The following is a 14763-nucleotide window of genomic DNA, read 5'->3' as shown; positions in this document are numbered from 1 at the left end:
TGGGCTAGTGTAAACTTTGGTTTCACTATTTGATAAGAGGATTTTCTAGTGTTGTGAAATCTGTCTTTCTCTATAAAGGGTCTGAAATTCCAAATATTCCTTCTATGCTCTCTCTTTCATTTGTTTTGGCACTTTTCTCTCGTTCCTCAGAAGTCAGCATACCAACAAAACCAATAAAAATGAGGAGAATAAGTCTTGGTCACCCCCCGCGTTATTAGTCAGTCATGGCTACTTTTCGCTATAATTGTGACTTCTACCTATCCTTCAAAGACTTGGACTCAAATATGGCTTGGGGGATGCTAGCGCCACTCGCTTAGATTGGAAAAAATGTGTTGGCATTCGTGTTCATGGTTCGATTGTGGTGGGCCTTGCCAAGAAAATCTTGTGTCCTCATTGCACGAAGGTATTAACATGCAAATGTGTCATTTTTTATCGAACGCGTATGACACTAACTTGAATCCTTGCTTAAAATTTCCTTTCTTTCTCGGAGCGTAGAAACAGATGATATCGCTTACAACCTTTCTCATCAAATATTTTATATATCATCCGGGCTTCTCTCTTTTTATGTAATAAGTAGGTAAGAAGAGATATACAAAAACAAAGGAGAGATGGCACTTTATGTGTTGCTTCAGCTGTTATGGCTAACAACAGCATTAGCATCTTCAATAGCTAAACCTGGGTGCCAAGATAAATGCGGTAACATCACCATTCCCTATCCTTTTGGCATTGGAGATCCCAACTGTTTCATCAACGGCTGGTTCAATGTAACCTGCAACACCACCTTTGACCCTCCTAAGCCATTCCTATACCTTCGTGAAATTGAGGTTCTAGAGATTTTGTTACAAGGGCAAATACGCCTTGCTGGTTGGATGGGATGGGACTGTTACTCCGAGATGGCCCCCGGGCGTAATTGGTCCCGTGGGTCCACTAATTTTATAGGAACCCCATACACTTTTTCCAGTACACAAAACATATTCACTGCCATTGGCTGCGACACCCAGGCCTATATCAGAGGCCCCGATGCTACAGACTTCACTACTGGATGTATCTCAATTTGCGCTAACAAAGAGCGTTTAAGAAACGGGACGTGCTCCGGCATTGGCTGTTGCCAGACCTCTATCCCAGAGGATCTCAAGTACTTGGAATTCTTCCTTCTAAGCTATAGCAACCATACTCGCACCAAGGATTTCAGTCCATGTAGCTACGCATTTTTAGTCCAAAAGGATTACTTCAATTTCTCCATTCCACTCATCTCCGTTCAAAATTTCTCTGATGAAAATAAACAAAGGTTCCCAAGGGTACTAGACTGGGTGATAGGGAGTGAAACGTGCGAAGTAGCCCGGAGAAACACATCTACTTATGGATGTGGCCTGAAAAGTATCTGTAATGATTCGATCAGTGATGGGTATCGTTGCAATTGCCCGCCGGGCTTCGAAGGGAACCCTTACCTACCTAATGATTGTCAAGGTTCCTCTCTCTCTCTCTCTCTCTCTCTCTCTCTCTCTCTCTAAAGGAGAGGTTGACACGTGAGCATGATGAACACTTCGTGCGATGCACGGGCTGACAAAGAACTATACGGACCACAGTTCCTAAGGTGTCAAAGGTGGTGTTGACTTTATATGTGCCTTTGACACCTTAGGAACTTTTTAGCCGCATGATTTTGCAACTTCTTTTGTATAAGGATTTGCAATAATAAGTTTATTTAAATCCTAACGAGATATGTTGTTGTTTGTGATGGCTCTGTAGATATTGACGAGTGCAAGCGTGATCCAAATCCCTGTAAAAGAGGGATTTGCAAAAATAAGGGAGACGGATCTGGTTATATTTGCAGCTGCCCAAAGGGAAAACATGGCCATTATGGGGAAGACGGATCTGATTGCAAAGATGACCAATTTCCAACCATCCAAGTTGTTCTAGGTAATCCCTTCTTAATCTCCATTTTAGAGGACTTAATCTCTATTACTCATCAAATAAAATTTATCAATATAATTGAAGTTAAGGATATTTTACCTGGAAGTTGGCCATTTTAGTGTTTTTTTTTTTATAAAAATATAAATTTCTACCCGATTTGTTTTGATAGCTTCCCCTACTTTTTATTAGAATTTTCTTCCTTGGCTCAAATGGAGCTCATTGGGAACTGTAACATCTAATGAAACCATTCTATATGAGGAGAGAGAAGGGTGAAAATATCAAGTTCTAAATGGAAAATGATTTAGTACCAGAAAATTAAAGAGGGAAATTATAAATTGTGGAGGACTTTTCTTCTATCCTATTTTCTCCAAATGAAATCATTTTTTATAATGCCAAATTTGTTAGTGATTGTGGATTTTCAAAATCTTATATTTTGCCATGTTTTAGTGTTTTTGGAAAATGTTTTCCCAGAGGAAAGTTATACCACACCTTGAAGCAACAGTTTCTGCTTTCTATCACAAACAGTACCCTCAAATTCTCCAACAAAATTTCAACCATATGAAAGTCGTCCTATGGAAAACAATCGACCCCCTAAGAAATTTACTGAGTCCCCCGACGTGCGCCTCTCTCTCTCTCTCTCTCTCTCTCTCTCTCTCTCATGCAAAGACAGAAGCGCACCCACACCATTACATACTATGTATTACAATATTTAGGTAAAGTGCTGTTGCTGCATCCTCAGTGATATAGCTATAAGAGACGAGGTCCCTCTTGAGTCTACCTTTGGAGGTCTGTAAATGGAGTTCCACTAGTTGAAACTAGATGGGACCATTTCAACTCGAGGGGATGCCTTGTATCACACATCAAGGAAGAGGGGTCTCATCTCTCCGAAGAATTATTTACATGGAGGTCCCATTACCTCCTTCTTTCTCAATCCTTGATAATTTTAATATCTTACTCTTGTCATGTGTGTTGATTCAGGTGTATGTGCAAGCCTTCTGTTTCTACTTATTAGCAGTTCTTGGATATACTGGGGACTAAGGAAAATAAAGCTCATCAAGCTAAAAGAGAAATTTTTCCAACAAAACGGAGGCTTGCTATTACAAGAAAAAATTTCTTCCCATGAAAGTGGTACCACCAAGATCTTTACTGAAGAGGAACTTAGAAGGGCAACTGACAATTATGACCAAAATCGAATCATTGGTCGAGGGGGTTACGGTACAGTTTACAAAGGAATTTTAGCAGATCATCGAATAGTTGCCATTAAGAAGTCCAGAGTAGCCGATGGAATCCAAATCGAGCAATTTATAAATGAGATTTCTATTCTTTTACAAATCAACCATAGGAATGTAGTGAAATTGTTGGGTTGTTGCTTGGAGACTGAAGTTCCCTTACTAGTTTACGAATTTATCTCCAATGGAACCCTCTTCCAGCATGTCCATGAAAAGAGTCATGCATCTTCCATTTCATGGGAAAACCGTTTGAGAATCGCTTCTGAAGCTGCAGGAGCACTTGCTTATCTGCATTCAGCAACTTCCTTACCAATTATTCACAGAGATGTCAAATCTACCAACATACTATTAGATGAAAATTATACAGCAAAAGTGTCTGATTTTGGAGCTTCAAAATTGGTTCCTTTGGATTATACTGAAATAACAACGTTAGTGCAAGGGACCCTAGGATACTTGGATCCGGAATACTTTCAGACAAGTCAATTAACAGAGAAGAGTGATGTCTATAGCTTTGGAGTGGTTCTTTTGGAGCTCTTAACAGGAGAGCAACCAGTTTCTTCCGGTAGATCCGAGAAAGAGAGAAATCTTTCTATGTATTTCATTTCGTCAATGAAAGAAAATCGTCTTTTTGAAATCTTGGAGAAACGAGTTGTGGATGAGGGAGGGACAAAGCAAATCTATGCAGTTGCTGATCTTGCAAAGAGGTGCCTGAGAATGAGAGGAGAAGAAAGACCGACGATGAAAGAAGTGGTTGTGGAGCTCGATGGGTTGAGAAGGTTGGAGGTACACCCCTGGGTTGAACTGAATCAGAACGAGAGTGAATATTTGCTTGGTGAACCATCCAGACTCTACAACAACAGCCAAGGTGTTGGGAAAGATAGTTTGGAAGCCAAAGACATCTTATTAGAGTTAGAGATGGGACGGTGATTGCGTTGCTCGTTATTAAGATTATTAAGTTCTTATTGTTAGCAGAAATATTATTGTTGACCAAAATAAAATGTTTTCTATTGTAAGTATAGATATAAAAATGAGTTGTATTTATGCGTAATCTCCTTGCCATTATTTAATGTAGTTCACATGCAAACCTATATAATATTTCATCCAAGAGATTCAAATACCATCAAACTACTCTCTCTCTCTCTCTTTCTCTCTCTCATGGAAATGGATTAAATTAAAGAAAGGAAGAATGGGACAACCCCGACGATCAAGATAATCAAGAACAAACAACAAGAAAGGAAGAGGCAACAAAAGACAACAACGCATTAAGGAGTAAGGAAATCATATACTTCCGACTCCACCTCGATGCCCCTCCCTAGCTAGCCTATCGGCCTCGCTATTAGTCGATCACCTTAATGATGGAAAGAGAATGACGAACCTCCACCTAATTTGATAACTATTCAATCAACCTTATCCAATTCAAGGAGTCTCCTTCTACTATCACCTTATCCAATGGATTATGATCAACAATCTTATTCCTTGATGCACCACTCTAATCTCCGCCTCGATGTAGTATGTGACCTCAATGGGACCCAATGCCCAAATTGTTTCTCACACATTCCTGGGAGGCCTCCTGCTCCCGCGGTCCGAGATTCCCCAATCTGATCTTTTCTTATGACTCCAAGATTCTGGTGACTAATCTAGTTATTTTTTCTTGACCTCTCAATCATGAATAGTCTTTTTTGTTCTCTGTGTCTTTCTCACTTGATACAGCTATGGGTCATGCAACCATGTCATGATCCCGGGGCTCTTGGCCTCTACTTACATATAGTTGTTTCCTTGCTACATGTATATTTGCATCTTTCACACTGTCTTTCGCCCTCTCTTACTACCACTTCTCCTTTCTTTCATCATTTCCTTTTTCGAAACCTCCGAAAAACAAGGAAAACCCTGTTGTGGTTGAACCCCATGAAGTTCGTAAGTGTAAACCAACCCAAACCTGCTAAAAAAATCAGAAGAATACCACTAAATGATAGGTGGCCATCCACGATAGAACCACCTACGTACCTCGGATGCATCCGCATAGGCATGCCTTCAGCGGGCAGTCACCCAATGAATGCATGTTCTCCAAGGCCTAGGAAAGCCCCATTATTTTACGTAAAATCTTCATTTTCAAGTAGAGACCGATGTATGTGCCTAGCACCTTCCAATCCCGTATCCGAAATGCAGATCATAATTTGGGAAAGGGAATGATGCCGTAAATAAAATCTAATTGGGTCCTACCAAAACTAGTGGTTATTTAGTTGTTGGGAGGGTATACATGAAACTTATTTAACTTACCAATATACTTAGTGATTTAGTTGTTGGGAGGATATACATGAAAATTATTTAACTTACCAAAATACCCCAAAACTAGCCTTTTATGGATATTATGGCATTTGGGTAGAAGACATTCAACTTACAAAAATACCCTCAAACTAATCGTTTTCTAGATGTTTGAAGGGGTAATGGGGTAAAAAGTATTTAACTCACGAAATACCCCAAAACTAGCCTTTTACGGATATTATGGTATTTGGGTAGAAGACATTCAACTTACAAAAATACCCTCAAACTAATCGTTGTCTAGATGTTTGAAGGGGTAATGGGGTAAAAAGTATTTAACTCACGAAATACCCCAAAACTAGCCTTTTATGGATATTATGGTATTTGGGTAGAAGACATTCAACTTACAAAAATACCCTCAAACTAATCGTTTTCTAGATGTTTGAAGGGATGATGGGGTAAAAAGTACTTAACTCACGAAAATACCCCAAAACTAGCTTTTATGGATACTAGTAAGAGATGCACGTGCAATGAACGTGCGACTAAAGATGAATACCCTAAATTGCATCTTGTTTGAATGTGTAGATTTGTATGCATATACATACTTTCACTGTCTCAACCAGAGAAAGAAGTGAAGTACTAAACCCACATCAAGAAATAAAAAGCTAATTACAGGTTACAATGTGGGATCAACATGACCCTAATCCTATCCCCAGCACTTGAGATTGCACTTAGACAGCCACATTATGCATGTATAGGTGCACCATCAAAGAGAATTATGAGGTGAATATATGAGCCTCTTCACTTATGGGAATTATTGTAGCCTTTCCTAATGTAAACATTACTTTTTCTCCTTAGAATCACATTCAAACAAGAAGTAATCTTCTTCCATGGATGGACCCCTTGATCTTCCATTAGCTTCAATGGATGGGCCACATAACATTCCACCTCAGTGGGAAGCATATCAAGCGTATTAGGTGCAGAAAAGAATGATGATTCCTATCAGAGTGATGCCTGTTTCCTTTGACTATTTGGGGCCAGAAAAGAATAAAAGTTGAGTTATAACCGCACCCACTGTTTCACCACTTTCTGTCATTCCGAAAATTATCCCTAGGGATCTGCAACAAGTTTTTAGCAGCATCAGTGTTACACAAGAAAGAAAAAGAGTGAAAATAAAGAAAAGGTCAGTTTAAAGCATGGCAAGAGGGATTGTCGGGGTAAGTACACAATGAATATGATTTTAAGCTCGCCAGTTCACTTTCACCCAAAAATTCAAGGTATAAAAACTGGTAACTTAACTCAGCCTTGTTTAGTCTTGATATTTGATCGAGTATTTGACTGGGAATTGCAAAATTATCTGTACCCATTTATCTAATTGGGAATTGCAAAATTTAAAACCTTATTCTGAGAAGAAATTGAAAGCAATTGGTGTCAAGCCTTGTGCCACATGTGGTTAGGATGTTATGATTGCTACAATAGGTTGGTCATTCAATCTGGATTATCTATACACATTCATCTGATTGGGAATTGCAAAATTTAAAAGCTTATTCTGAGAAGAAATTGAATCTTGTACCACGCGAAAAACCTGAAATTGAGGTTGATTTGATATTGTATTGACTCTGCTTTCAGTTATAACTTTCAGCCATCGAACAAGAAGTCTAAAGCAGAGTACCTTGTGAATATGATTAGAAAAACAAACAAGGCTTTGCCTTTTCGAAACCAAAAGAACCACCTCAAACGTCAGCCCAGGAGCAGCTTGAGCAAACAAAGAGAAACCAAACATCATGACAACGGATCCACCAAGTGAATCCACCTGGCCAAACAGTACATAGAGAAGCCCTGCAATGCCCTGGACTGTCTCCAAGCTATGCAACCTGCTCCTCATACCAAACTATCACCCCTAAGATGAACGTTTACCTAGAAATCAAATTTACCAAGCCAAAGCTAGCTGCTACAAGTCCAGCAATTTGAATTCTCTGATTAAACCAATACTAGACAATCCTGCAACAACACCATCGGCGAGGCCAACAACATTGCCAGCAAACATGGAGCTCAACCAGAATTGGTTCGCAACAAAATTGAAAAGGGAAAAGCCAATGAGGAAACATAATAGGATTAAGACTGTCACTGAACAGGGGAATAACTTGAAAGTAATAGGTGCTTGAGACTTCCCCATCTCCAATTAGTAAACTCATTTTTTGGAATAGATATGAGAAAGTTATTGAAACATTTGTGTAGTATGAATCATAGTTCAAAAAGACGTATCAGTTATGCACACTCCCTAGCTTGACAATCTCAATTAGCTGACACTAATGGCCAAAATTTCAATTGATGTATTGTACAAAATTACTTAAATGGCTATAAGTTCAAAGGACCACAGAAATGCAGTACAAAACTGGCATCCAAGCAAGAAGCATTTAGTTGAGAAGATAAACAGAATAAGGCTCATCACTTCAAAAAGAGCGGACAAAACAAACCGACAAGATTGCTACACAAAAGTCACCCACTCAAATAAGGCAGCCACGAAGTAGGAAGGTAAAAGATGTGATTGAGCACACTAATAAGTATATACTGCTGCAAAAAAATTGATCATTGCAAGCTTCACCAATTAACCATCATAACAATATAAGTAATCTAATGTAGAAAAGTATGGGTTCTCCTAAAACAACAATAGTTAAAGAGAACAAACAAAACAAACCTAAGACAATATTATTAAAGCCTAAATGTAAAATATGTGTATTCAAAAAAATGAATGAAAAAGTAAATGTAAGCTAAACATAGCAGAAGAAACATTTCAAGAACAAAACATAAAACATCATCTAGAAGAAATAGACAAATCAGAATAAAAGTACCACAATCTCTATAACTCCTAGCACATGAAGAAACTTAATAGGTTAAACATAGCTGAAGGAACAAAAATATCTTTTACATTGGAAAAATTTTTCATCCACATGCTTGATCTTCATGCTATGAAAGAGTATAATCCTTATATAAGGGAAACTAAAACTAATTTGAACTTGAATCCAAAGAGTGATTGCCTTATAATTTATATCATATTAGTTCTGGAACATAATCCAGAATTAAAAGATCTTGAATTATTAAATCATATGTGTGGATTGTAAGATCACTGCCAGAGAAAGACGCATTGGACTTGAGCGACTCACATAAGAAGGTTTCCTCCCAGTAACCGGAGTCTGTAAGAAGGAGTACCAATAAAGAAGACCACATTTTAAATACTCATAGCTATGGGCAATGAACCAAAAGCAGAACCCCATCCATGCTTCATATGATGTAGACCACCATATAGAAGGCCACTTTTGCTCCGATGGTGACGGAAAGATAGAAGAGGTTGACAAACGGTGATATGCCCACAATATTATTGACAGAACGAAGGTTCGGTGCATAATGTAAAGCATAAAGTTCGCTATAATAATTGAAAGACTGAAATACGCCGTTCTCTTTGCATCTCCTTTTCTAAACAAAGGATTACACTCACAACCAAGAACCAAACATTCCAAATCAATGGTAAAGATCAATTCAAATCAATTTAAAAAACTGCAGCTTCTGCTTACCGCAAATGAAGAAGGTAGCAATCCAAGCCCATGTCTTCAGTCCAAACACTATGTAATGTAAACCTAGGTAGTATATGCACTCATTTCATACTTTAGTCTTTCGCCAAGTAAGTATTATTAACTCATTCTATCGTTAAGAAGAAACAGTTGATTCTATGGCCAGTTGGTATGGTTTTCTCTATAAAGAAAGTTTGGAATCCTAGAGATCTCACACCTCAAAATCATTTATATGATAGAAAGCATTCATCGTGTGGAGGAGAGATGTAGGGAGAGTTATCCCAAACAGCATTAATTAGTTTAACTGAATTTATTATTCAATTATAATATTTGTTATTATAATTAGTAAGCTACGAGAAGTTGTAATTATAAGCAAGAGTATTGTTTTTACAATATGTCATTACAGGATTATTTAGTCATCTGTAGTTTAAGAAAACAATGAATTATTCACAATAACCGTGACTTCGCATTCATAAATATCCGAGCTTCTCCACTCTACTGGAACCAATATAAAATGTTAAAATATTTTGTCCTTATCACACTGAAAGAAAGCTGTTAAGAAATCTACCTAAACCCTAGGATTTGATTATGATCCCAATGTTCAAAGTCGTAAACTTTTTTATTTTATTTTGCCGAGGGGATGACATCTAATTGCATGAATGTTTATATAGATATATAAAAAATGCATATCCACCATGAGAAAAGCATGACTAAGACGTCATTTCAAGCATTGGAAATTGACAAACTATATCAGTGGGTCATTTTCGTTTAATAATGACAATAGAAGATGCTTCATCAGAAACAGTATACCTGAAACCAACCAGTTATTCAAGGTTATACATTGACAACCAACAAACTTTAAGGATGTCAGTCAAATCCCTCTTGATTGGAGAAATTAGAGAAGAGAATTGAAAAAAAATCAAGAAGGGCTAAGGCACACCACGGAATCTTTGAGGAAGAAGGGTTTCAAGTTAGAACTCACACTTGTCTCCCACCCACCCACTACTTTCCATAGCCTCCCCCCAACAGATGAAATATGCCAAGTGATTTTACTTGTGGAAGAAAATAATGAGTGAAGGATTTCAAGTTGGAATGTACTGTCCTTAAAGCATCATTAGATCACACAAATAGGTGTAAATGAAACCACTATTGAGTAATATATTAAAGTTTAATAGAAAATTTTCCCAGGTTCATAAATTATCATGCCGCATAGATACTTGCCTTAAGCTTTGCATAGCCAACTCGCCACCACACAGGTTCGACAAAGTGCACAATGCCAAAGTGGTCTAACAATTCTGGAATAAGAACACCAAGTGATGCAAGCATAGCCCAACGAGCATGAAGTATTTCAAAGCTGCAGGGAGGTAACAGAACTTAGAATTTTCGTCTTGGAATATTGAAAACTTCAATGTTGGGTTTGGCAAGTCTATGGGCAACTTGAAATTGTTTTGTCAATGAATTTCATACAAGCATATATTTCAGGTTGATCTGATCAGTAGAGATGGTCAAATTGGTTCCTATCTCCATATCAGTTATAAGGTTCAGTGCCAACTGCCTTTTCGATGGTGATGAGAAGGATGTAATATGTTCAACGTGTTAGTGGGTAATTAAAGATGAACAAAATATAGCATAGTTTACGTACTTGAAATATTTCTGGAAGGCTACAGGATCCTTGCTCAGGCCTGCGACATGAAAGCCGTAATCACCAGGAAATTCTCCAGTGAGGTACGCAGGATACTCGTAAGGGATAGGACCAAGCCAGAGAGGGCGCTCCTTTCCATACCAAAAACTGAACAATAGTTAAGTGTTATGTCATTAAATGTAACAAAAAAAATAAGTTACTCAGATAATATCCAAATGGTCATTTAATTTTTAAGACTTTAGAGATGCACATTCTGCTCTTTCAGTTTCGTACATGTAGGTGTGGCAGAAAGCAGAGTTTAGCATTCAGAACAGTTATGGTGCTTTCTCAAATAGTTCGTTGGTTATAACTATCAGGAATGAAGTTGACTTGGCAATACACCAATCTTTTTTCTTATTTTGATAAAAATTTATGAAATAGCGTAATTGAAAGCCAATCACATGAAAGCCTCATGTGTAGGGAAGCAAACAATATCACCAATATTAGCAAATATGGGGTTGAATACAAAATTTTTATTCTTTACTGTCTTGGCCGCTCCTCTCCTTGGAGATGTAGTTTTTTATTGTGGGTGTGCGGTTGCAGGGAAGCAGGAGAGGGGAAGTGCTCATGCTTTAACTTTGCTTGTAATTTATTTATTTGGGCAAAGAAATGAATAAATAAAAGTATTATAACAAAGTAGGACCAAATGCAAGGCAAACCATAGGAAGGATTGTGTAGAGACACATCTAAAAGCAAAGACAAAAAGAATGTCTGGTATTTGGATTATCATGATGAATCAACCCTACTGATTTTAATGCTCATCATGCATCTGATAATTGTGAATGCCGAGACACAGCTCAAAAAACCAGTTGACAAACATGCCCTAAACAGAAGGGGACTAACCTGTTAAGTTACCAACTTCTCCAGAAGCTTAAGCTATTGGAGAGAGGCGTATTTATCTTTTATACTTTAACACTCCCCCGCACGTGTGGCCCACTTGGCAAACACGTGGCACATGTGGTCCCACTTTGGGCCGACCATCGCATGTGGATTTTTGCTACCTGGGAGGTTTGAACTCGAGACCTTTGGCTCTGATACCATGTTAACTTACCAACTTCTCCAGAAGCTTAAGCTGTTGGAGAGAGGCATTGTTTATCTTTTATACTTTAGTTTAACATAACCTTTTATCTTGTCAAAACTGGAGAACACTAAAAGATCCCTAATGCACGACCTTTGAAGTAGTGGCACGTTCATGATCCAAATTATTCAAAGGTCGCTCATTGATGCTTCTAATGTTGGTTTGGGTGCATTACTCTATCAAAAAGGTCGCTCATTGCTTATTAAAGTGAGAAGTTTAGCGGTGCCAAATTACACTATTCCACATATGACGAGTTTAACGCCGTGGTGCAAACTCTACGACATTGGAGCCACTATTTGATTGAAAGAGACTTTGTCTAATATTTCAATCATGAATCCTTGAATATTAGTAATAGCCTACAAAGCATAGCTCAAGACATGCAAAGTAGGCTGCTTATTTACAAGAGTTCACTTTAATATTGAAGCACAAATTGAGCGTTCAAAATCGCATAGCCAATGCTTTACGATGGAGACCATCTTTGCTAAATCTTACACACCAAGGCACTTGGGTTTGAGATGTGTCGTGAATCTCGTGATTTATATATTTATGATCTGTACTTTAAGAACATATGAAGGAAAGTGGAATGGTTTCTTCATTCAAGATGGTTTCCTATTTAAAGAAAATCAATTGTGTTAAAATACTCTACAGGTCAAAATCATCCAAGAGCTGCATAGGGAAGGACACTTTGGGAGAGATAAGACTATACAACTTATAGCCACAGAATCATTTGGGCCATCTATTCACAAGGAAGTGTATTGATTTGTTGAATGATGCCATGCGTGCTCAACCTCGAAGAGAATCACAAATAATCCCAGACTTTATACGTCGTTATTTATGCCAGAAGCTCGATGGACAGATAAGAGTATAGATTTTGTCTTGAGTCATACAAGAACACAAAGAGGTATGGATTCGGCATTTTTAGTAGTTGATCGATTTTCAAAGATGAGGCATCTTATAGCTTCTCAGAAGACAATGGATGCATCACATATCACTTCTTTATACTTCCATGAGATTGTTCACCTAAACGATGTGTCAAGTTCCATTACTTCAACTTTTGGCTAAGTCTTTGAAAACTTTTTTGCACCAGACTCTCATTTGGTAGCACTTGTCATCCACATATCGATGGGAAAAAGGATGTTGTGAATTGAAGCCTTGCTCATTTTCTTTGTAGCCTTCTTGGGAGCAATCCTAAGAATTCGAGAATAATGCTTTATTCGAAGCCAAATTTGAATTCATTAGGTCTACAAACAGATTATGGAAATTCAATCCATCTGAGGTGGCATTCGAATTTAATTCTAAATCTGCCTTGATCTTGCTCTGGTACCAAACATGAAGCGTGTATATTGTAATACAAAAATGTTGATGTTAAACCCCATAAGATTGATTCTCACGTGAAAAATCATGTGGACAAACATCGCCAGAAAGTAGTGTTTGATGTGGGAGATTTTGCTTGGGTCATCCTCAATAAAGATTGTTCCCTGAGTGCTTAATGTAGTGAACTCAGTCCGTGGAAGATTGATCCTTATGAAATACTTGAAAAGATCAACATCAATGCCAACCGATTGAACCTTCCAAGCCATAATCTTACTCTGGATGCGTTCAACGTCAAGCACCTAGCTCCATATCATGGAGATTCAACAAAAGAATAAGAGTTGAACTTGAGGACAAGTTCTCCTCTCAACCTAGAGAGAATGATGCAGATCAGGTGGGACATGATTACATAGAGGTTCTGAATCATGCTAAGAATAAACCCATCAATGGTTTAAGAAGAAACACATGTTTTACCATGTTGAAGACGCAATCCACCAATTGAAACTCCAATCCATCAATCGTGGTGTTTAATAGTAAATTGACTGATCTGGAAATCAATTGAAGGATGTTCGAAACAATAGCTATGAAAGTTATCTCTAGCATTTTTTATTTTGAATATATTTCTTTTCCAAGACAAGTTATTGTTGGATTATGGTTCTTTTTGCATCTAAATGCTGCTATTATAAATGAATGCACGAATTAGGATTTTTTTTTTTGGGGGGGGGGGGGTGCGGGCGGGGCGCTGGCTGGCTTTGTTATGATTATTGAGTTTTTAATCTAATTTTAAATAAAAGTTGAGGGAGACACCCTCTTCTCTTCTTGAGTTCTTGTGTTTCCTGTATACAAATCCTAATATATTTTTAATCTAATGAATTATGCCAAACGCCTAAATGGGTGCCTGATCATAAAGGCAATAATTGATTTCAAATTTGAATTATGGGGTGTGTAAACAAAAGGCAATGTAAATTCCCACATTTTCCAAAACCCAGAACCCCTAAACCAATCCCCATTCAAGAAACAAAGAAGACCCAAGAAATATAAAAGAAAAAAAATATTCAAATCAAACAATCAACACTGAAAAACCCTCAACTTGCCTCTCTTCTCTAGCACTTTCTGCCAACGCCTTGAACTTGGATGAATCCTCCATGGCAACCTTCTTGGTGCTCTGTAACCTCTTCTGTAGAGCCTCTCCAATGGAACTGTTGGCAATGGCTTTCACGGCGGTGAAAGGAATCGCAGAGAATATTAGAACCCCAGCAAGCTACAACAACAGTCCGAGATTGAAATCAAAATCGAGAGAGAGAGAGAGAGAGAGAGAGAGAGAGAGAGAGAGAACAAAACCCTTCAAGTAGGGAAGAAGAAGCAGATAGAAAAAGCAGACCTCTTGCCATGAGGCTTTACAAACAGGATACGGGGATTTGGGATTTAAATAGCGAGTTCGAGGCCTTGAGTTAAAAACCCTTGAAGCCATTCCTTTGAAAGAATAAGGGGGTGGTAAGACGAGAGCCATGTCTCTCTTACATGGAGGATGGAGCTTTAGATCATGGATAAAAAAGGGAAAGTCGAGGAATTTATATTCATTTATCTTTAACCACTCAAAATCTTTTTGGAGCAACTAAAATCCATGATCCCTTTAATTAAGAGTAAGTCCTTCACTAAATTCCAAATTAAGAACTCTCTCTTAAGGTTCAACTAGGGGTGTAAACGGATCGAATTCGGAGCGGA

At 38.0% G+C, this 14763-nt stretch overlaps 2 protein-coding genes across 3 annotated transcripts; one reads left to right on the top strand and one right to left on the bottom strand.

Moving 5' to 3' along the window:
* Positions 1 to 501: 501 nt before the first annotated feature.
* LOC143850755 (putative wall-associated receptor kinase-like 16) lies at positions 502 to 4257 on the top strand. Its single transcript, XM_077360008.1, has 3 exons — positions 502 to 1467; positions 1747 to 1917; positions 2890 to 4257. The coding sequence occupies exons 1-3, from the start codon at positions 609 to 611 to the stop codon at positions 4065 to 4067; spliced, it is 2208 nt and encodes a 735-aa protein (XP_077216123.1). The 5' UTR covers positions 502 to 608; the 3' UTR covers positions 4068 to 4257.
* Positions 4258 to 5936: 1679 nt separating this feature from the next.
* On the bottom strand, positions 5937 to 14607 carry LOC143850774 (chlorophyll a-b binding protein 7, chloroplastic-like). 2 transcript variants are annotated; one of them, XM_077360038.1, is made up of 5 exons: positions 14420 to 14601; positions 14133 to 14299; positions 10611 to 10757; positions 10190 to 10322; positions 5937 to 6517 (listed from the first exon to the last, which is right to left on the bottom strand). In XM_077360038.1, the coding sequence occupies exons 1-5, from the start codon at positions 14546 to 14548 to the stop codon at positions 6479 to 6481; spliced, it is 615 nt and encodes a 204-aa protein (XP_077216153.1). In that variant the 5' UTR covers positions 14549 to 14601; the 3' UTR covers positions 5937 to 6478. The 2 variants fall into 2 exon arrangements, with proteins under 2 accessions (XP_077216153.1, XP_077216145.1); XM_077360030.1 differs by lacking the exon at positions 5937 to 6517 and adding an exon at positions 7668 to 7973 and having other exon boundaries at positions 14420 to 14607.
* Between the last annotated feature and the right edge of the window lie 156 nt (positions 14608 to 14763).

Source organism: Tasmannia lanceolata, unplaced genomic scaffold (assembly GCF_043159265.1).
Source record: "Tasmannia lanceolata isolate RefF3 unplaced genomic scaffold, GAP_Taslan_0.1 ptg000003l, whole genome shotgun sequence".
Classification (NCBI taxonomy): Eukaryota; Viridiplantae; Streptophyta; class Magnoliopsida; order Canellales; family Winteraceae; genus Tasmannia; species Tasmannia lanceolata.
This window is presented reverse-complemented; position numbering and strand designations above follow the sequence as displayed.